The sequence below is a fragment of the Daucus carota genome, chromosome 5 (assembly GCF_001625215.2).
Source record: "Daucus carota subsp. sativus chromosome 5, DH1 v3.0, whole genome shotgun sequence".
In the NCBI taxonomy this organism is placed as follows: domain Eukaryota; kingdom Viridiplantae; phylum Streptophyta; class Magnoliopsida; order Apiales; family Apiaceae; genus Daucus; species Daucus carota.
In genome coordinates this window covers 261,201-283,811 of record NC_030385.2, presented here as the reverse complement: position 1 = coordinate 283,811, position 22,611 = coordinate 261,201, and the positions used below count along the sequence as shown (strand labels likewise).

At 32.4% G+C, this 22,611-nt stretch overlaps 1 protein-coding gene across 2 annotated transcripts; it reads right to left on the bottom strand.

Annotated features, from left to right (window-relative positions):
• Positions 1-961: 961 nt before the first annotated feature.
• On the bottom strand, positions 962-19,557 carry LOC108223249 (mannosyl-oligosaccharide 1,2-alpha-mannosidase MNS1). 2 transcript variants are annotated; one of them, XM_017397404.2, is made up of 15 exons: positions 19,049-19,557; positions 17,232-17,279; positions 11,397-11,591; positions 7,249-7,361; positions 6,610-6,675; positions 6,271-6,442; positions 5,087-5,176; positions 4,726-4,850; positions 4,513-4,578; positions 4,119-4,227; positions 3,930-4,028; positions 2,433-2,513; positions 2,016-2,186; positions 1,340-1,647; positions 962-1,193 (listed from the first exon to the last, which is right to left on the bottom strand). In XM_017397404.2, the coding sequence occupies exons 1-14, from the start codon at positions 19,205-19,207 to the stop codon at positions 1,405-1,407; spliced, it is 1,737 nt and encodes a 578-aa protein (XP_017252893.1). In that variant the 5' UTR covers positions 19,208-19,557; the 3' UTR covers positions 962-1,193; positions 1,340-1,404. The 2 variants fall into 2 exon arrangements, with proteins under 2 accessions (XP_017252893.1, XP_017252895.1); XM_017397406.2 differs by having other exon boundaries at positions 1,328-1,647; positions 19,049-19,510.
• Between the last annotated feature and the right edge of the window lie 3,054 nt (positions 19,558-22,611).

The window sequence follows — 22,611 nt, the reverse complement described above, 5'->3', positions numbered from 1 at the left end:
ACAGAGACGTACATCTTATCTTATAAATATAATAAATACAAGGATAGATAAATAAATTAATGTGATGCTGATGATGTTGTTTACATTTGTATGATCGAGCGAAAGCGTGTCATGTACGTGGATAACATTGTATTTAAACCAAAACAAAGGCAGAACCTCTCTTTGTGGTTTCCTAATCAACCCACTTTAATTATTATCTGCCTTACTACTAGTCATTTTATATTGTGCAAAGCATTACCAGCATAACTTGCAACTTGCCTCTAACTTATTGCTTTGCTGTTTCTCCTGCTTACATCATAAAAATTAAATTAAAGATCACCACTCTGCTACTTCTAAATATGAAATATAAACTAGATGAAATCAATAAATTATTGTATCATCAAAATATCAAATTGTAATATATGTATTGTAGGTAGAACAAATTATTTTATATTTAAAAATTATGTATATAGAACCAAGCTTAATACGTTGATATTTAACACCAAAAATTATTTTATTACCACTCACCCACAAATTGGGAAGAACTTGCTGCAATCAAAGTTCATCCATTCATTTTACAAGTGTTTTAAAGAAAGGCAATGTGTCATAGTAAATAAATATTATTGAATTTGAATTTTTATGAGAAAGTTTACCGGGAAAAGAAAGAAAAAGAACAATTGGGTCTTTTGTTTCAAATCATGCAGATTACAATTGTAACTTAAATGATTTGAAATGAACGCAATTTTCTAAATAAAATACAAAACTTGTTACATCCTTTCTTATTCTACTGAAACACAACCTTAATGTATAATTTTTAAGCAATAATAATATGAAATTCATTTATTAGTTTCTCTGGTATTCCAAGGATATATCTCCCCACGCTTTTACTAGAAATTTATTTGTATACTAAAAATAAAATATATACAATTTTGTAAAAATTTCACTACTCTAGCAAATCTTTTAATAATATTGGATAAAATAGTTCGCTAAAATATTGATCACGTAAAAATTACCGACCTTCTAGTATATTATACTTTAAAAACATCTCAAATCATGAATATATGGTAAGTGTTTATATGGAAATATTCCTGTCCAAAACAGAAATTAGTAGATAGGATATTATACATTCTATGTTACATTAACTTCATGGGCTTAATCCTTGTATGCTTGCCGACCGCAGTACAGGTGGTCACCTACTTCATCGCCGCAAGCCTCTGTATGCATGGCAACCAAAGTACAAATCAAAAGTTCAGTAATCCTGCCAACTCGAATTAATGTAGCAATATAACTCTATAACTGGAACAATAGGTTGCATAAAGCTATATTGCTCTCAAGCATACTATCATACCGGATCTCTCACCTGGTGCAAACAGGCCAGCAGAAATGGGCAACCATCTTTATAAAACAAAGACACCAACTAATTATTTATAGATGACCAAATCGACCTTGTTTCCTTGCATGCAACTTCGGTTTGTGTTGCTCATCTAATACTTCATTGATAACTCCTTGACCATGACGTGTGACAATTCTCAGGGGATGGGCTTCTGTGTTGAAAACCCACTCATCCAAGGAAATAACTGAAGTGGGTGAAAACAGTAGATATAGATATTTGAGTGTCTCCGCAAGAAAGAAGCTCTGCATCATATTGTCTTTCACACCGGTATTAACCTAACAGTAGTGAAAAAAATATCAGATTAGATAAGTCTAGTATAAAGCAGTTAATGCTTTACAATCTTAATACTTGAAATACTGTGAGCCAATCCCTAGTGGCGCAATTCACCAAGAGCAATGAGTTCTATAACAGCAAAGAGCTTATAAGATAAACATGTCCCGTTTATTTATATATCATATGATAAATTGGCTAATTATGAATAAAAAAAAAAGGAGACACAATGCTTGGAAGTTGGTAGTAAATACCCTTATGTGCAAAAACATTCCAGATTAATATTTTGTCAATTTCTATTTCAGGTATGACCAAAATTCAAATGCAAATCATGATATTAATGCAATGCCTATTCATAGTTTAAAGTGCTTACATCCTTCAATCCAACATATCCCGACTCAATGCGTGAGTTCTTTTCAAATGCTTCAAAAATATTCCAACCCCACTCTTGGTATGTCTTGTTTCCGGTTAAACGCCAAAGGTAAAAGAGGGATTCCACGGTCTCCGGTCTCAATATGTTCCACGATGTACCGACGCTCATATCCTGTAAAATCATGAATTATGTGGCCTTCAGCTCTAGCTTTACCTTATACATGACTCAGTATTCATAAAAAAAAACCCTTATGATTTCAAAATTTTGGTGACCTGATGTGAAAGTGAAATTAGCCTCGGCAGAGTCATGTGTAAATTAGTATTTAAATTTCTGCAATTGACCGTAACACCCAAAAAAAAACCTTGCAAATTACAATAAGATTATATCAATTTTTCATTATAGAATATGACTACCAACCTGCCCTGCATGAAAAAAATAATTCTCTCCAGCCAATTTTGTTGGTGTTGACTGGTAAAAGTTATAGCAAGTCCAAGCTAGCTACACATAGAATCCAGAAAAAGAGAAGTCAAGAGCATATGTATAAGTGTTTCGCAAGAAACATGCAACTTGGAATACAAATATTCAGACAAGCAATTAAGACTGATCGATGCCACTGCACTGAACTTGCTACTATGGAAAGATGCTAAAACTTTGGATATATATATATATATATATATATATATATATATATATATATATATATATCCTGATTAATCAGGTCTTCTACTATAAAGCAGAAGCTACTCTGGCTATTTTCAAGTAACAATATTTATGTGTGTATCCATTTCCGCACAAATGAACCTCATGATACACTATCCTCTATTTGATGACACCATTTGATATTTGGCGCCTTCGTAAAATCAAATTAACTTTGCTGAAGTAATCTAACCAAAAAAATAAAAAAAATAAATTAATTAATTTCCGACGCTTACCGGCACACAAAGCTACGCATAACTTAATATTTATTTTGTTAAAAGGTTGAGCAAAAAGGCAAATATCTAAAGATAGAATGCACAACCATAAATGAAGAGCCTAATTTTGTGTTCAGAATTACAAAACACAACTCATATTGTCATTTCACACATGGCAAGTCAAATACAAATAAGAGACAATAGGATAAGAGTGAGAAACTGTAACATTCAGCCTTGGAAAATTTTCTGTGAACAACTGGAGAGTGAAGACATCATCGACTCAACACAGATATCTGAACTGTAAGAGATTAATAATTTAATAGTATACTCCCTGTTCTATCATGGCTACAAAATATAACTCATTTTGACATTACATGTCTTTTAGATTATTTTCTAAATCTCACAACAGATATCATTCATTTGGATATACAATAATAGTGTCACGAAAAGTCAAGAATGTTATAAAAAAAATTATTCGCCAAACTCAAAAGAAAATATAATGATAACATTGATAATTATAATAATAACACTCATAACCTTAAGGTTAATTGAGCCAATTCTATTGTGAAACACTGAAACTGATTGGGTATATTAAATTGAGATAATAATATGTTTGAAATCCACTTGATTTAAATTTATTTATGTGTTGGATAATATAACATATTGATCTTTTATCATGTAGCATCTTACGTACTTACAGATAAATATCACAAGTGATATCAAATATACAGAGCATATAAACAATTTAGTGCAAAATGTTTTAATTTAGTTAAACTAAGTTCGGCCCAGCATGAATTATGTTCGTCATTTGACATCAAAACAAAAAGGACTGTACATAAAAAGCTAATGACTCTTTGGCGTATAGACTCCTCAAGTGTGCAATGAAAAGGAACAAACAGAATAATTACTTACCCATCAGAGAAAAAGGAACAAACAGGGAACATTTTAGTTAATAATGCCAACACTATAAACAACAAGACCAAGAAGAATGCTTTAAATTCACCTCTTCTGCCAGTGAAAGGAATTTCTGGGAGTTGTCACGATCATAACCAGACGACCCTAATGCTATCATTCCTGGAGCAAAACATGCTAATTCATCCATCTGCACTTGTAATGTACAGAAAGATGGAAACCAAACATCACACATTGTGTTTAATATAAAGCTAAATATCATTTGGCCCCCATATATTACCTTGTCAGTAAGAGAATTTCCCATCTTCTCTGCAATATATGCAAAAGATGATGGTGTAGTTCTCCTCACCAAGCTCAGTAGTCCCGTCATTGACGTCTCCCACATTTCCCTGTTTCCAAATTTCAAAATACATAATTTTCCATCAGCAAAATTTTTACAAACTAGGATGTTATCCGCGACTTATTTGAAATTTAGTAAGTCCAAAAAAGCATTAATACATATTAACAAAATAGCAACAATACCAAACAGCATCCTATCAAAGGCAACTTAAACAAATCATTAATTGTTCAGATCAGTTTTCTGGAAATGTTCGGCCACGGAAGTGTACAAATATTAATGGCGATGTACATTATAAACTCTTTATATAACTACACGGGTAAATGTACTTTCTTACCTATAATGCTTTACAGCAGCAGTTCTGTTTCCCTGTATCCAAACTTTAAGTAAATACTCATAGAAGCTGCAAGCAGAATCAGATCACCAATGGTAAACAAGGATGACTTGAACATCCCCAACAGAACAAGGCTTTAAACGAAAATGTGATCACAAATATATATGAAAGCTAACCCAAGTTCAAATGTATCAGATTTAAGCAGTCTGTTAGTACCTGTCTCCCATGGCCCCGAAAGTTATAGTTGAGTAGGATGTCGTTCCTTTATGTGGATTAATATATATTGGCAGCAAACCATCAGAGGGAAAGGTCTTATTTAATTGTAAAATAACATTCTCTGCCTGAAAATCACATTATTAAATAGCTTAGTGGGAAGATATTAAAGTTAAAGTAAAAGTAAATGACCAAAGCTTGAAGAGTAGACATTTACAATAAGAAATAACAAATTTTCTGTATAGACTAATGAACTACCCATTAAGAATTATCTACATTGGTGGTAGATAAAGATATTTACCTAATCTATCAACAGAAAAGTTAAGAGAGAACCCATATATAATTTTAAGACAAGTATTTATACCTTCTGTTGATACTTTGGATCTCCTGTCCTCTGAGATAGAGCAATGAATTCCAGCTGCTCTGTGCCGGAATCTGCCAGAATACTGTCTCCCTTGTAACGAAACGTGAAAACTTCAGTTACATTTTATAGCATTAACATATCAGACATGTAGATACAGTATATGAGTCCAATTTTGTTTGGGCCCAAGGTGGGACAGGTTGACTTCAAGGCCCATATCCATCAAACCATTCATGAAAAAAGATCCTTCCAGAAAGGGGTGTTGGCCCTGACTACCCATATATTCATCATTAATATCCTAAATATCAAGATCCAGAAAAATGGCCTCAAATACCATTTAGTATCGTTACATCGTGTAGCGTTTTGGTTATTTACCAAAAACGCTACATCGTCTAGCGTTCTGTTAGGTTATTAGATAGATAATAATTGTAACTTTTATTTACTATTAATATATAGCTTCAAGTTGATGAAATATGTGTAAATACAATGTGATAACCTCAATCTTTTACAGGAAAAACCTATAATTCGACATGTTAATAAGACAAATAAAAAATAACTAATAAATTATTAAATATATTCAGGGTCCCGAAGCTATTAAAGTATTTAATAGAGGTTTAATATTGTTATAGAAAAGAATGATAATCTGACAAATGATGCGGGAACTAGTGAATTACTTTCCGATCAAAAAGAAAACAAAGGTAAAAAGAAAAACACTTTCCAGATTTCAACTCGAAAAACTTCCAAGTATAATAAGCTTAACTGTCGCTTCACTAGAAAAAGCAAGTCATATACCCATTTGCTCTTATAAAAACGCATTCACTGCCTACACACTACAGGTTTGTTTCATGATTATGCTCCCAGCAAAAAGTACTAAAATTCATATATGAGTACATAATAAGACATATAATAACTAGTTATCTGTCGATATTGAGTAAATATTTGAATAAAAAATATGTGAAAGGTAACAAATATAATAGGATTTATATATAGAACACAGGCCTTAAAATTGTCATAAACAAACATTACACACGAATCTGACACAAATATAGAGGAGTAATCTGCTTGCATTTTTACATAATCAGAAGGATCCTGAAACCAAATTTAAACTGATGAAAAAATTCAAGCACTAGAGCACCATATTCAATCCCAAGCAAAGATAAATTGATATTCATAATTTTAGGACTTACCCCAGTCCAACTAGGATTGTGTGCGTTTCCATGAGCCAAGTTAATAATGTTAAAGGGGATGCCTGAAGTGGTATCCCATGCTGGCAGGAGTCTGTTAGCAATGTCTGTAGCCTTTTCGAGGAAGATTTTATCCCCGGAGAGATCAAATGAACTTAAAAGTCCTCCAACAACTCTGTGAAAATACAAATCGTAAATCGGTACAAACTTTTTAGATATTTCATCAATGTGATATGAGTAGATGACATGCATGTACCACTGACCTGCAAGTATATTTGCAAGAATGGGTAGGATATGGCATAAACAACATTAAAATTGAACACTGTAAGCATGTAAAGTAACCTTATGGTTGTCTCGAAAACACTAGCATCATAATTCTTGTTGAAATCCAAAGAGTTTGCAACCCACCTGCAAAAATAAAATATGTTTATCAGCCTAAAAAGTAAAAAATTTATGAAGTTACATTACTCATTATCACTCTTATTATTATTATTATGCATGAATTTATAAGAAAGTATATAATTGTTGGGAAAGATGGAGAAGAAAAATGAAGTTCACAAATATTAGCATGAATTAAAACAGAAGAAAAATATCAACAGGTGCATTTATTACTGTACAGAAACTGCAGTGGGAGGATATAGTCATATAGATAGAGTTACTTGGGACATATATCATTGATAAGTCAAGTTACAAAAGAAAATGATATGCTATAACGCTATTATAAATTGGTCACAAACCAAAACTAATTTGAAACATATATTTATATAAAACACTGATACAGTAAGCAGATTCTTTAATGGTCTATACCTAAATTATTAATCAGAGAAGAGAAAAGATGGAAGAACTTGAAAAAAAAGGAAAAAAAAGTTGAAAAACATTACCATTAGTTATGGTAGTAAACTTAAAACTCATACGACCCGATTTATAAACAGGAATTAAACATAGATGAATAGTGAGAAGCATATAAAGATCAGAACTCACTCTCTAGCCCTTTGAAACTGTTCATCTAGACCCATTATATATAAAGTGTCAAGAGAGTCTATGAGAGTTGCACCGAGACCACCAAAGCTATCAACACCGTTCTTTGATTGCGGCTGAAAACATGTTAGCATGTTACCACCAAATTTTTGGACCAAGCAATCATATATATTAGGGAAATGTCAAAGTTAACAAATGACATAAAAATAAGAAAATGCTTTGAATTCTCAATATATTGTTATACAAACAAGCCCACGTAATTATTGGTACAGAGCTATATTGTTATATTAGGGAAATGTCAAAGTTAACAGATGACATAAAAGTAAGAAAATGCTTTGAATTCTCAATATATTGTTATACAAACAAGCCCATGTAATTATTGGTACAGAGCTAATTAGAGCTACTACAAATCAGCTAGCATATCCCACCATATCAGCCTGTAAATAAACCTACAAAATCCCTTGATATCAGCCTATCATATCACATAATATCAGCCCTAATTAAGCCTGATAGATCTGTTAAGTATCTGCGATTTACAGCTATCAATAACATATTTACAACTATGCTTATACGCTAAGGATTGTACTCTGAGTGATTACAGTGACGTCCCCCCCGTCAAATTGATGCCGGTAATTCTAGAAGTATCAGTTTTCCGCTAAGAAACTTGTGTTGTTGACGCGTCAAAACTTTTGTGAATACATCAGTTGTTTGAAGATTAGTACTAACATGAGTAAGTTTAATAAAACCACAAGTAAATGCATCTCCAATATAATGACAATCAACTTCGATATGTTTTGTGCGTTCATGATGTATCAGATTGGCAGCGAATTGAATGGCACTTTTGTTATTAGCACGAAGTAGAGTGGGATTACTTTGAAAAGAAGGCCATGTACCTAAACGATTTCAGAACAAAAACAAGCTGCAGACATGACTCCATATTTAGCATATGTGGAAGATTTAGAGACATGATCTTGCTTCTTACACTTCCAAGAGATCGAAGCATCTCCAAGAAAAACACACCATTCCGTTGTAGATCTTCTAGTATCATTTATATTTATTATGTCTTTATTTACTGCATTATGGATGTTAGGATAATAAATGTCCTTAGAATTCTGATGCATATTGTATAGTTCAAGTGACTTAACCATGAAATTATACAAGTTAACGTATCATTAATCTTAAATATCCCTAGCCAAGTATTATTATTAATGAGGACAATAATAATACATAAAGACTAGTATGTTGATTTACTGATGACCACGTCTCATTGGTCATAAGTATAGGGATACTAAAGTCAGTAAATAGGTACATGTAAGTGTACAGTGTACTGGAATTCAGTTGTAATTTAATAAAAAGAGTTTTAATTAGATAATTAATAGGATTAGTGTTAATAGAATCATCTTTTCTCCTCTATAAATATCTCTTTATAGAATCGTCTAAGGTTTAATTCGTTTTTTTAAAAACCCAAGTAGTTGAGAGAGATGAGTGAGAGAAACAAGTCTGTTTTGGTGCTTAGTACCTCCGTCCCTATTCGATCATTGGATGTTCGGGGCGTTCGTGTGGATACTAGTAGAGACGTACATCACTGACAAGGGATACGAGGGTGATTATAGCACCTCGTAATAATAATGATTCAATAAGATTAAGATGTCGAGGAGATTGCATGAATCTACTAACAATATGGACAACATATGAGATATCGGGCCTTGTAATAGTTAGGTAAATAAGACTACCAACCAACTGTCTATATATATATAAGGATTTGGCAAAAGCTCTCCATTTTTTCGATATTTAACATTCACCTCCATTGGTGTATCAACAAAAGTAGCCTGCTTTAAACCAGCCAACTCGATGAGATCTTTGACATATTTTTGCTAATTTAAGAATAAACCTCGATCTCGAGAATGAACTTTAGACCCAAAAAATATTTAAGATCCCCAATATCTTTTATTTGAAATGTACTATGCAACATCCTTTTAAGTTTTGATATAAGCACAATGTCATTGTCAGTATGACAATATCATCAACGTAGACCAGGAGAAAGACCATAGTCGTTTGTGTCATATGAAACAAGAGAGATGAATCATTTCAATAAAAAGAGAAGTTGATGAGAATTGATACGAGTATATCCAAGTCGTGCCATATGGAAGTTTCATGCAAATTTCTTTAAGCATTTTTACGTAAACTGATTTAAAGGCTAAGATTTAGAGGAAACAACAGCAAGAATGGTTCTTTGGTGGTCATATTAGAAACTGGTACATCTCTCTTCATAGTTGATACCATTTTCTTGTTTATTGCCAAGTGCAACCAGTCGAGCTTTCTATCGATCAAGTGAGCCATCAGACTAAAGTTTCATGTTGTAGACTAATTTCCTACCAATTGGCTTGACATTTGGAGGTAAGGAAACAATGTCCTAACTATGATTTTATGCAAGAGATTGCTTGCTGCCAACACTCATGTTCCATAGCTTGTTTATAACAAGCGGGAATAGAAATAGGAGAAGAAGTAGTGAACATGCATATTGAATTTTGAAAAACTGTACTTGTCAGGATGTTTTGAATTTCTAGGGCTTTTCCGAACAAGAGGTGAATCATTAAAAGTCCGTTAAACGAGATCATGTGCTTCTGAAAGAGTCGTGGGAGCAGTAGTGAGAGAAGTGTGTTTATTATAAACATGGCCTGGTTTAAATCTTTGTATTGGGGTCGATGACTCTGGAAAATGAGGCAATATAGCTATAGATGGGGATTGTGAAGTCATTTGTGTGCTAAAAAATGGCCGATTTTCAAAGAAAATTTCATTTTGAGACATATGAATTTGACGGACATTAGGAACCATTTTGGGTGCCACCATAGCCTAAGAAAGCACACTTGACAGATTGTGCAGTAAATTTATTACTTTCATATGCCTGAAGATGAACAAACAAACACATTCGAAAATATGAAGATTAGAATAATCAGGTGCATCTTTACACAAACGGCGGCTGGAAGATTCATTTTTTGAGGTAGGAGATGGTCTATTAATCAAATAAACAGTTGTAGACAAGGCTTCACACCAAAAATGAGACGGAACTCGAGACTCAATCAGAAGAGTTTGAATGACATCAAGAAGATGACGATTCTTTCTCTCAACCACATCGTTTTGTTGTGGAGTTGATGGACAAGAACGATGTGATATGATTCCATGACTTCGAAGGAGCAGAATCAAAATACCAAGGCTTATTAGAATAATATTTGTTACATGAAATGACAAAAGTTGAAAATGCATCAACTATCATGTTGGATCATTTCAGGAGTAGCAGAACACTGACCAAAATTAGGAGCATTTGAAGATCCAACTGAGACATAGATGATTTGCCCTACCATCTTGCAATAATTGCAGAATGTTTTTTAGTGCAATTAGTAGCAAATTGTCCAAATCCTTTACAACCATAGCATTGGATATTACTCATATCTCTTACACCTCTATGCTTCCTTTAGGTAGCATATGCAGAACGAATTGGATTTATCCGATCGAACAAGGAAGTTATCTAATCACTCTAATGACACGTTTGATATGAGTTACAAAGAAACAAGAACCACAAGAGGAATTCCAAGAAAGATGGAGTGAAAAAGAAAAACACTATGATTTTAAAGCAAGACAAGAAATACAATATGAGATTTGTATTTAAATAATCAGTCTGATACCATGACAAAGATATAAGAAAGTGCCCTGTATTTATAGGTACAACAGAGCTAATCAAAGCTACAAATTAGCAAGCATATCCCATCATATCAGCCTGTAAATCAACCAACAAAATCCCCTGATATCAGCCTATCTATCACATATCAGCCTCTAATTAAGCCTAATTGATATGTTAAGTATATGTGATTTACAGCTATCAATTACATATTTACAGCTATGCTTATACACTAAGGATTGAAATCTCAGTGATTATATTAAAAACAAATACTACTCTACAAGACGAATCTTCGGTGAAAAATGTGACATGAGGTTAGCATAATAATACAATAACTATACCAAACTAAGAAGAAACTAAAACAAACACATAATTATACCAATCTTCTTCTTTTGTATAAATTTTTAACACGACAAATCAATATGAAAACAAAGGTGGATTTGATATAGATATTAAGGCTTTCTTGTATGCATACCTGAAGCTCATCTTTACCCCATGCATATTTCTCATATGATGTCCATGCATGAAGCATGGCACCTTTTACTTTCTCTCTTCGCTGGACACTAACAGGGTCATCTTCAATGCCTATCTTTTTACTTGCATCGGTATCTTCTCCACCAATCTTACTCTTTTCACCTAGAGCATCTTTAACATTCTTTGACTCTTCCAACTGCAAATTAGAAGTAGAACTCTGGACCCTTAAAATTTAAGAAACTCGAAAAGAAAAAGGATTACATAGGAAAACCAATATAGTACTTACAAATTCAAATGCAGTATGCATGCACAAATTTACAGAAGGTAAAACAAAATTTAAGAATTTATAACAATTTTAAATTATAGATGGTGGAGAAAAATAGTACGAAAAATGACAATGAAATTTAAGCAGTACAACTAAGAATTTATAGAAATTGATAAAATGCACATAAGATACAAGTGAACTGTTTTACCCAGGCGCAGCGAGGCACTCAAACTTCACCTACCAAGGTGCCACTTCTGTTATATGTGTTTATGCATTTCTAAACAGAATGTGTTTTTGTTGCTGACAAGTATATATAAGAATTTAAACCTAATAAATTGATTTTCATTGTTAATTCCAATCTAAACAGTGCATTTTACATAAATGTCACAGTAGCCCTCAAACGCCAAAAGTTTTGCTGCTAATTTATCTAATAGAAATACGCTGGGCACACAATTAACACAACTAATATATTATAACTTGCGGAATCTGAAATCTATTGGAGTAATTAGGATACCAGATTTGGAATGGAGGCTTTAGTGGTATTTATTATATGTCAGTTTCAGATTGGGAATCAAATCCTGAAGTTGGGCTTACAGATAAAGACTTCTGCATGTTTAAAGGCATCTGAGTAATACAAATCTAGTGTGTATGTGTGGAGAGTGGGAGATTTCCTATGTATAATCTGATATTACTCTGATTGTCTTTACATTTTTAGGGTAATGGCAGATATGAAATGGGTCGAGAGTCGAGTCGACAAAATAGGAAAGAAACTGCAGGTAGTGCAACCTAATGTAAGTGAACTGACTGATGGCAACTGACAAGTCCAATGATCATGACAGGTAGAAGATAATGTCCTATCATTGTGGATCATTTTACCATTTATTTCAACCTTGAGGATAAGGTTCTAGTTCATGCAGAAAGTAATGTCAGGCCCCACAAATAAAAAATCAGAATAGCTGATCTATTTATGCTACCGGGATATTATGTTTGTTACAGATTTGAGATAAAGGATTTGGTGGAACTAATATTTCAGTTTGAGTGTAGGAATAATGAGCTGATATTGAGATTATATATTGGAAGATTTTCCATGTTCTAAGGCAATGTGGAATAAACTAAAGTATGAAGAGTGGGTGGCCTCTCCATACCGACTAATTCTTTTTGGGAAGAGTGTAAATTTGCTTGTGTTAGTCAAATACTTTATTTCAGATTTTGTATATAATTAGCAATTCTATACCTGACGTGCAATGTTTCGATTGGTAGATCCCTATCTATTTAATTTTATCAGATTCAAATCAACTACAGATTTTGTAAAGAAGGATCCATAACCGACTTCGGGTTTCAGATATCCAATCAGGTATGATTTTGTATTTTTTAAATGAAAAATGCAAAAATAAGAATATTTAAATACATATACATAATATCAAAGTCGAACTCCTAAACGTAAAATTATATATTATCGAATTCAGCATAAGTATACCATCAAAATTCAACGAAATTAAGTCATAAATCCATGAAGCAATTTGCCAAATATAATAATTAAATTCAAAACTATATTCAGGTTATAGAATAAATTTTCTTGGCATTTATATGTAATACAAGTATACAACAAATGTATGTGTTATTTCAATTTTTAAGTTACTATATTATGTATGTACACGTGTTAAATCTTACATACAATTTTTTTCGATTACATATACATATGATAATTGAATCAGGTCAAAAGGATTAACATAATCCATATACCACCAATGGTACCCTGGATTTAGATCAGCATAATCCACCTTCTATGGTATCCTGGGATTTGGTATAAAGCTAAGATTTTCCGTATGTAAATTCGGAGAAGTCCTGTCAAATTCCCTTTGAAGAAACTAAATATATGTCGGTCGGTATCTACTATTAAAAATATATTAAATATTAATATATATATGACGCTCAGTATTAAATGAGCTCACTGATGCTATTCCCAACAGTATTAAATGAGCTCACGGTTGCATATTTCGACAACAAGTTCCTACGAGATTTGGTCTCACTTTCTCGATTTTTATCTATCATTAAGAAGCCATCCTACGAGATTAGGTCTCTTACTTTCTCGGTTTTCATCTATCATTAAAAGGCTATGCTTTTTTGTTAGGGGTAGCTTTCCGGCGGCCTAAATGTTGGGCGTGCTAAGCAAGCCATAACTCTGCAATAATATCATATTGTCCATTTTGGGTCGAGCTCGTACGGATTTATTTTTGGGCTCTCCCAAAAGGCCTCATACTAAAGGGATTATCTGATAGATTATAATTTTACCTCTCTGCCCCTCCCACAACCGATGTGGAACAGCTCCCAACATTAAATTCATATTCCATCATTTAGTACATATCACCATTGTCAGTAGGATCTCACTTATCAAAATAAATTAGTTTTAGCGTCTAGATTGCCTCATGGTTTCTTTGGAACACGTGAATTAACTATTTGATTGACAAACCTAAGTTCAAGTCAAGGTGAATTAACTATTTGATTGACAACCCTAAGTTCAAGTCAAGGTGATAGCTAATATTGTAAATAAAAACAATATTGTATCTCATTTTTTAAAATTGATATAAATGCACATGATAACAATGATAAAGAAGATAGTAAGGGTATGTGCTTCCAATATAAAATGATGAATAACATCAATATACAAATTAAGGACCACAATACACCCTCTGTTCTTATATCTTGCTACAACATTACTATCTTAAAAAATTCAGACAATGACCTGCATACCTTCAACACCAAAGACAAACTCTAAACTCTTCCCCGCACTGGACACAACATTATATATTGTATTAGGTCCGAAATAGCATATAAATAAATATAGTAATCCAATTTAGTATTTCCCTCAAGCGAAGCAAAGGTGGGAACAAAGTTTCCAACCTTGCGAAGAAGTGATTGTGTTGCTTGAATGAAAGTAGCTTGGTCAATATGCCTACAAGTTGAACATGGGATGGCATACGAGTCATTGTCTGGGGCCTTCAATGATTGTCCCATTTAAAATGGGAGTCAATCTCTATGTGTTTGGTTCATTCATGCAAAACCGGATTCATTGCACATATAGGCCTCGTTTGGTTTACCGGATTTGTAGTTACACTGTAACTCTATTATCCTGGAAATTAGGTTACTGTGTATATTCGTCCCATGTAAATCAAAAATCTGTGTTTGGTAGTGTATACAAGTATGTAACTAGAATTTTAATATTTATTATTTGTATGATAAAAGCTAATCTATTTATATGATAAAACGAAATTTCTAAAATTAAGAACATAAATGTAGAATTCAAACTAAAAATAACAAAACTTTAAAATTAAATATATATTACAATGTAATATATTAATATGTCATTGTTATACTTTTAGTTTTAAAAAATAAATAACTAGAAAATAATTTAAAAATATATAAGACAACATTAAATTAACATAAATAATAAATGAATCAAATGACTTAAATATATGTAAATATTTAATATATTACACACAATTAAAATAGAGTATATACATGTATAATAATTAAATACGAACTAAATTTTTCAATATTAATGATTTATATATATAATGATAATATAACTATATTCAAACTAAAATGACTATATTATAGAATTTAATTCGACATAGCCTTTTTTTACTTAAAATGTGAAATAATAATATGTTCTATATATAACATAATTTGGTATATAATTTTTGATGCGTGATAGACTGTGTAACTCACAATACCCACGTCTGAGCTATGTAACTAGGTTACAGTGTTTTGGCAGATTTACGAAATCCTTGAAAGTCTGAGTTCCCGAGTACAATTGAAACTTTATCCAACCAAACATGGTGACTGATACAAGTTCCATGGAAGTATTGGTTACTGTGTTGGATTACATCATACCAAACGAGCCCATATAAGCAGTGAATCTCTATGTGTTCGGTTCATTCGTGCAAAACCGGATTCGTTGCAACTGCAAGTGTAGCTTGACTGTGATTTTTGATGATTCTGAGTAGTAAGTCCAATCCCATACCTTTTAACAACAAAGACGGCCATTATGCAACAAATTAGTGCCATGACATGATACTCCATGTTAAGTAACCTGCATGTGGACATAGTAGGCTTTTCCATGTTAAGTAACCTGCATGTGGACATAGTGAGCTTTTCCATGCGTTGGGCCACTTAAACAGGGAATGCCACGTCAGTCCTTGTAATTGTCACGTGAATCAGCTTACCCTACAAAAGTTGATAATGGTAAGGGTTTTTCGAGGTTTTTCTTTGTATGGCCATAATGACAAGTGGATAACTGCAAGACTTCAGGACTTGAACCTAAATCTAAGTTGGGCAATATGGCACTAGCGAAGTTTATGAGTGGTTGTGGTGATGCTTAGTTGGGCGAATGTTAGGTGCTTTGGCCCAGAAGTCATGGAAACATGCCAAAAATCAGGCATCAACACTCAGCCAAAAATCAGACGTCAAACACTCATGCCAAAAATCAAGTGTCAGCACTCGGACGAAACTTGGGGCAGTTTCAAGTAACAACAAAAAAAAACGTGCAAAACACTTACTGGCAGTTATTGATGATTTTGGCAGTTAAAGACAAGGGAAACTGGCAATATCATGGGTTGCCAAGCATTTGGGGGCCCTTGGGGCAATTCTTGGCTTCATGGGGCAGTTTTATAGCTGATGGCAATTATAAACTGCCAAGTCATTGGCTTAAATCAATAAATATAATATATGTGTGTGTGGGTGTGGGTGTGGGTGTGTTGGGCATTCTAATGTAAACATAGAGGAATATGGAGATATATTGTAACATCTAAATATAAGAGAAGAAACTTGGGAGAATAAGACTTGTAAACTCTTGCCATAACTCTTATGTGTTCCTTCATAATATGCATTGTGCATTCTGTATTCAACTCTTATGTGTATTTATATGCAACTACTTTTTTACAAGCTCTGGGTTGAACATGTCCAACATGAATGTCCATGCATCAAACTCAAAATAATAAATAATTTTTAAATGTTTTTTGGGCTAAAATAATGTACAGGGGCTCATAATCATGTCCGAATGTTGAGTGTTTGACCCGGGTACTTGAAGCAAAATGAAGCGTCGGGGTGATCGAGCGGGGGTTAACTTTGAGGAACACTGAACTCTAATTTTTTTGTGTGAATTTCTATCATCAGGCACGATTTCAGTTTTATTGCACTAATCATCTATTGCTCTCTCACATAATTTCTAGATAGTCTATAATCTTCTATCTTTACTTTAAACTCAGCATGAATTCTGAAGAAAAGTTTGATTATGCTAAAACTTCATAAATATAGTTTTAACACAATCTTGGTTGACACATATAACCAGAATAGAGTGTCTTTCAAAAAGAAAATAATAATGCAGGAAAAAAAAAAAAGAACACTTAATTTTAAGGTGTGGTCAATTGCGGTTGGAATGAGTCATTCAGAATACTAGACATGAGGACAAGTATAAATATGAAGCATCATATGCAGCAAGAGAATGTCAACATGCTTTTATTGGATGTATACAATCAACATAATTAGTAGTCAAGTATCAACTATGAGTACCAGATTTTGTAATTTTAGCACTATTCCATTCAGTCGGGCAACTTCTACCTGCAAAACAAATAAAATTTGTTACACGTGGTGAGTACATAATGAATATAGATCTTATTGAGTTCAAAAATACTAGTTCTTGTGGGATGGTAAAGAAAGTGGTAGAAATGCCAACTTACATGTAATGATTATCAGGTAGAAAAATGAGTATTGATATAAGTTCTTAATCATTTTAATGATTTATGGCAGAAACAGTAGCTTGAAAGTAAAATACACATCAATATGCGTCTAAAACTGAATTAAAAATTAGTATTGAGCATGATGAGGTTGGAAAAAGGGTTAAAAGGAGGGATACTTACCTATCTCGGCAAATAATCGGCGGAATTACAAATAAATCATAAGATTTATCATATTATTAATTCATATTCATCTCTATTAAATAATGAAAGTTTACAAGACTTTAAATATATAAACTATTACTTGGAAGCGAAGTAATTTCCTAATGAAAAGAAAATTAAAAAATGATCTATATCTTTTAATAAAGGGAACAAATCCTTTTAATTTCTACAACAATGATGTAGATTGTTTCTAATAATACATTTATTATAACTAATAAATTATAAACCATTCTATTCCTAAATAATAGTAACATATAGTAATATATACAAGTTAATTTGTTAATTCCTTATTCCACATTAAGTATAATGTTGTGACTATCTCAATTAGTTGACACCTGCAGTAATGTCTATTACATCTTCCTGGTATACATAGTCCCTACTTCTTCAGCATTATTGTTAGCCACTTCGAGCTGTAAATGAGATGATGCAGCTTTAAAAAAAATACTTCAGTTCGGGTTTGGTATGATTCATTAACGAGTTGATCACAAACACAGTATTACAGATCAATTTATTGACGAGCCAAACATGATCACAGTGTAGTTCGACTCGATAGTTCGCGAATAAGTTCGTTAGTATGTTCGTGAGTATAGTTCATAAACTTGCTCAAGAAAAAGTTCGTGAATAAGTTCAATTAGTAAGTTCGTGAACATGTTCTTTATTAGTTAGTCGTCTGTGAACAAGTTTGATAAAAAATTAAGTTTGTATATATGTCCACAATTCAATTATTTATTGAAATATAATTAGTGCCATTATCAGTTGGAATTAAAATTATATTATATGTTATATATAATATTTTCAATATTTAAATTTATTTACATTAGCTCTTTATATTTCTCATATTTTAGTACTACAAATGCTAGTGGCCAACTGACTTATAATAAGTGGAAGGAAGTGATCAAATCGGTGAACAAATATGCTCATGATCATTGTTCATGAGGTGTGTGCGAGAAAGCACGTGAGCCCGTTTTAGGAGTAATGTTTATAATTCATTGATGTGCATAAAACCGTGAACAAGCACGTGAATATTATTAATAGTTAACATAATTAACGGCTGTACTGATTTACTTTAATCTAACTATTGATCGAACAACTTTGAAAAAGGAAAATCAAGTTGGTGAGTTATCTACAATATTAGGCTAATGAGGGATAGCTTACAATGATATTATAAATATTGTTGGGCTAATAGGCCACCAAAAGGCTTGCTCATAAGAACCATTTATCCAGTTGAAGTAATTCCCGTTTGTTGCAATCATATTATTTCTCCAAATAATCAGTTCCTTTTAAGGCTGGTGAATCTAGAACAATAAAGGTATACAAGCTAGAAATAAAACATTACTTCTTTTTTTTTGACAAAGAAATAAAACAGTAGTTTGATTTAAAAACACAGAAAATGCGTGAAAAATAAATAGAAGTAAAGATAAGAAAAAATACCTCGTGCTCTCGCACAAGAGTTTGTCGATCCCAGATGAGGAAAGAGAGACAGACGAAGACTATAAAGAGAAATGCAAGGCGCTTAGGTCGCTTCAAGTAGTAAGCTGGATTTATATACCTCCATCTATTTGTGGACAGAGATCTGCTGCTCCTGGCCATTACACTCTCTCTCACGTATATACGAATTATGAATCTAAATCCTAAACGAATCTGATGCACCAATTAAGACTCAAAACTTGGGGAAAAGGAGCAACTTATACATGTCTTGGCTTCTAATCAAAACAAACGAAGATAATCAAGAACAAGAATTAATACATAAACAGTATATCGTGCGAATCCGGATGGATCTCTCCGTCTCTAAATATCACACGAAACACTTAGACGGAGACGAAGACTGAAAATTGACACAAGTCTTCGGACGTCTTTCTACTCCTTCCTTGATACTGTGGTGTTGTGACAAGAACATAACTGGCTTCAAAAATTAGTATTATTTATTCACAGGGTTTTCTCATAAATACCCGAATCTAAAATTATTTTTACAAAAATACTACTCCTTCCGTCCCAGCAATTCTTTACGTTTGGTTTGGGCACGGAGGTTAAGAAATATGTATAAAGTAGTTGAAAAAAGAAGGAAAAGTGGGTGAAGTGGTGGGACCCACTAATTTTTAATGTATAAAAGAGAGATAGTGGAATAAAAGTAGTGTGAAAATAAAGTAAAAGTAATGTGAAAAGGGATGAAAAGTTGGGTAGTGGTGGGACCCATTGACTATTTTTGGTAAGTTTTGAAATGTAAAGAATTGGATGGGACATCCCAAAAGGGAAACCGTAAAGAATCTGCTGGGACGGAGGGAGTTTATTCTTTTTATATATTTTGTAAAAATATTAAACTTTTGAAAATGTTTGCAAAAATATTATATGTGAAACCACATGCAAGTACCCAACCATGCTTGCCGGGGGTGTGCATTCGATTCGGTTAACCGAAAACCGTACCGAAAAATCGAAATAATTTCGGTTCGGTTAACCGAATTTTATATTTCGGTTCGGTTTTCGGTAGCCAAATTTATGTTTTTCGGTTTTTAACCGCGGTTAACCGATAACCGAACGGTTAACCGAATTTTTATCCAATATATAATAATATAGTATTTTAATTAATAATATATATTATAATTTAACTTGTATGATTGATCTGAATACCTAATAGCTAACAAGACTCTTCAGTAACTATAATTCAATTGCTATCAACTTTGAAAGCATCTCTGTGAAGATTCGGAACCATCGACTCAAATCAACTCCTGCAGATGTATAAAGATGAGTGTTGTATAAAGATGAGTGTTGTATACTGTATTAGTCTGCTGGAACATGAAACGCACTCCTCTCAACTGTCAACCTTGCGTTTCCCTTCTCACTCTTTACAAAGTCTTAAAATATCTCTCATGAATTCAATTCATATGTCTTCCTACATTGAAATTCATATGTTATTGCACTGGGTTATTCTGTGGTATACTGGCATTACTGGGTTTTATATGTTTTTGAAAATTTCGGTTAATAATTTCGGTTTTCGGTATTGACCGAATTTTAAATTTCGGTTCGGTTATAAAAACCGAAATTATTTCGGTTCGGTTTTCGGTAGAGGTTTTTAATGAATTTCGGTTTCGGTTAATCGAAAAAAAATTCGGTTTCGGTTAACCGAATGCACACCCCTAATGCTTGCAACCAAATGCAACCATGCTTGCAACTTTTGCGGAGCCAATTATGAATTAACTGAAGTTGCTTATGGTTGCATCTAGTTGCAGACCGTATTTTTGCAAATATTTTCTAAAAGGTTAGTATTTTTGCAATTTTTTTCAAAAGATAGTAAAATCACACAAAAAAAAAACTTTAAAAAAGTGGCATTTTTGATGAATTCCCTTTATTAATTTGAAGTTAATTTTATAATTAAACACTAAATTCTTTTTTCAAAAAAAATTCGTGTTATATTATATATTATATACTTATATATAATAAGCGAAAAAGATAATTTGATCACATGATCATGTTATTGTCAAAAAATTTATATTTGCTGGATCATATACAAGATAAATAAACAACTCTAGATTAGGAGAAAAACATTAAGTCAATACCTTTGACATGTTTATGATTTCTTCTTAAGATCCAAATTTAAATATTACCTATCAATTTTAGTTCTACAAGCATATAAATCATATTATTACAAAATTATTTTTATCAAATATATTTTCTCAAACAACATATTAAACAAAAAAAATTGTTCATAATATTTCAATTAACAAGCCGAATTTAATTCTCACATAATAAATAAATAAAAAATGTTTTGTAAAAAATTATTACTTGATTGGCACATACGGGAAAAAACTTTACTTTAATAAGCGGGAAAAAAATAGAAAGATCTTGGCCGAGAAAAAACTTCACAAATGTGTTCATAAGTGATTATAGATGGGAGTCCGGATGTGACATTCACACCAGAGTTTTTGCCTTTTACTTGCTTATTTATGATTACTTTTCTTAATCCAAAACAAATTATGTCTATCAAATTTATTTCTACAATCGTATATATTTTTAAATAAATAAATAAATTATGTTAAATATCATGGTTCTAATATAAAACACATTTATAAATATATGTAATAAAAGTTGGCGTCACAGATATAAAATCATGTAATACAAATATGTATCAAAACACTTAGGAGAAATACGTGAAGATACCGTAATAAAAGTTAATATTACATATAAACCCTTCAATACAAATAAAAATCACTCAAAAATATTATGCAGAGCGGGATCTTCAACTTCTACTACAACACCGTAATCTTCCAAACATAAAAGTGGTTAAGATCTTGAACATCAACCACTCGACATCTTGATAAATATTTTTCCCCCCAACCTTTTAAATATACAGAAAATAGAAATTTACAAAATTATTGAAAAATTACGGGTTATAAGCTAGTTATTATTAAAAAAAACAAAGCAAAGCAAATAACTCTCTCAAAGGGTGTTTGACTTATGGTAATATAATAACTCTTTGAATTCATGTTTAATTCTACTAAATTTCGGATTTATTGGGTTCTACCCAGGATGTCGGATTTGGACGTTCTTACAGCCCACGCGAAGCTCTTGGAATTTCCTTTAATTTAGAAGTGGCCCAACAAACCAAGTCCAACTAGAAAAGCCCGAGAACAGAGCAGAAAAGTCAACTACGAATTTTGACTGAATCCTACTTAATTTTGGATTTCTATTTGTATATTAGTTATAAATAGGGATGATGAATTCTAACGTCCCTGAACTATAGGCTGTTTATTATCTAGGTCCCTATCCTATTTTTTACATTAATACGATCCTTAAACTTTCATACTTTTCTCATTCGGATTCTTCCGTTAAAAGTCAACTTAACTAACATCCGTTAGTCAATGCTTACGTGCCAAATATAAAAAATAAAAATTAAAACAATAATAGCGGACTCATCAGAAACTCATCACAACAATACTCACCTCCATCACCATCACCATCACCATCCGCTCTTCTTGATCTTGTACCTAGAGAAACGGGGG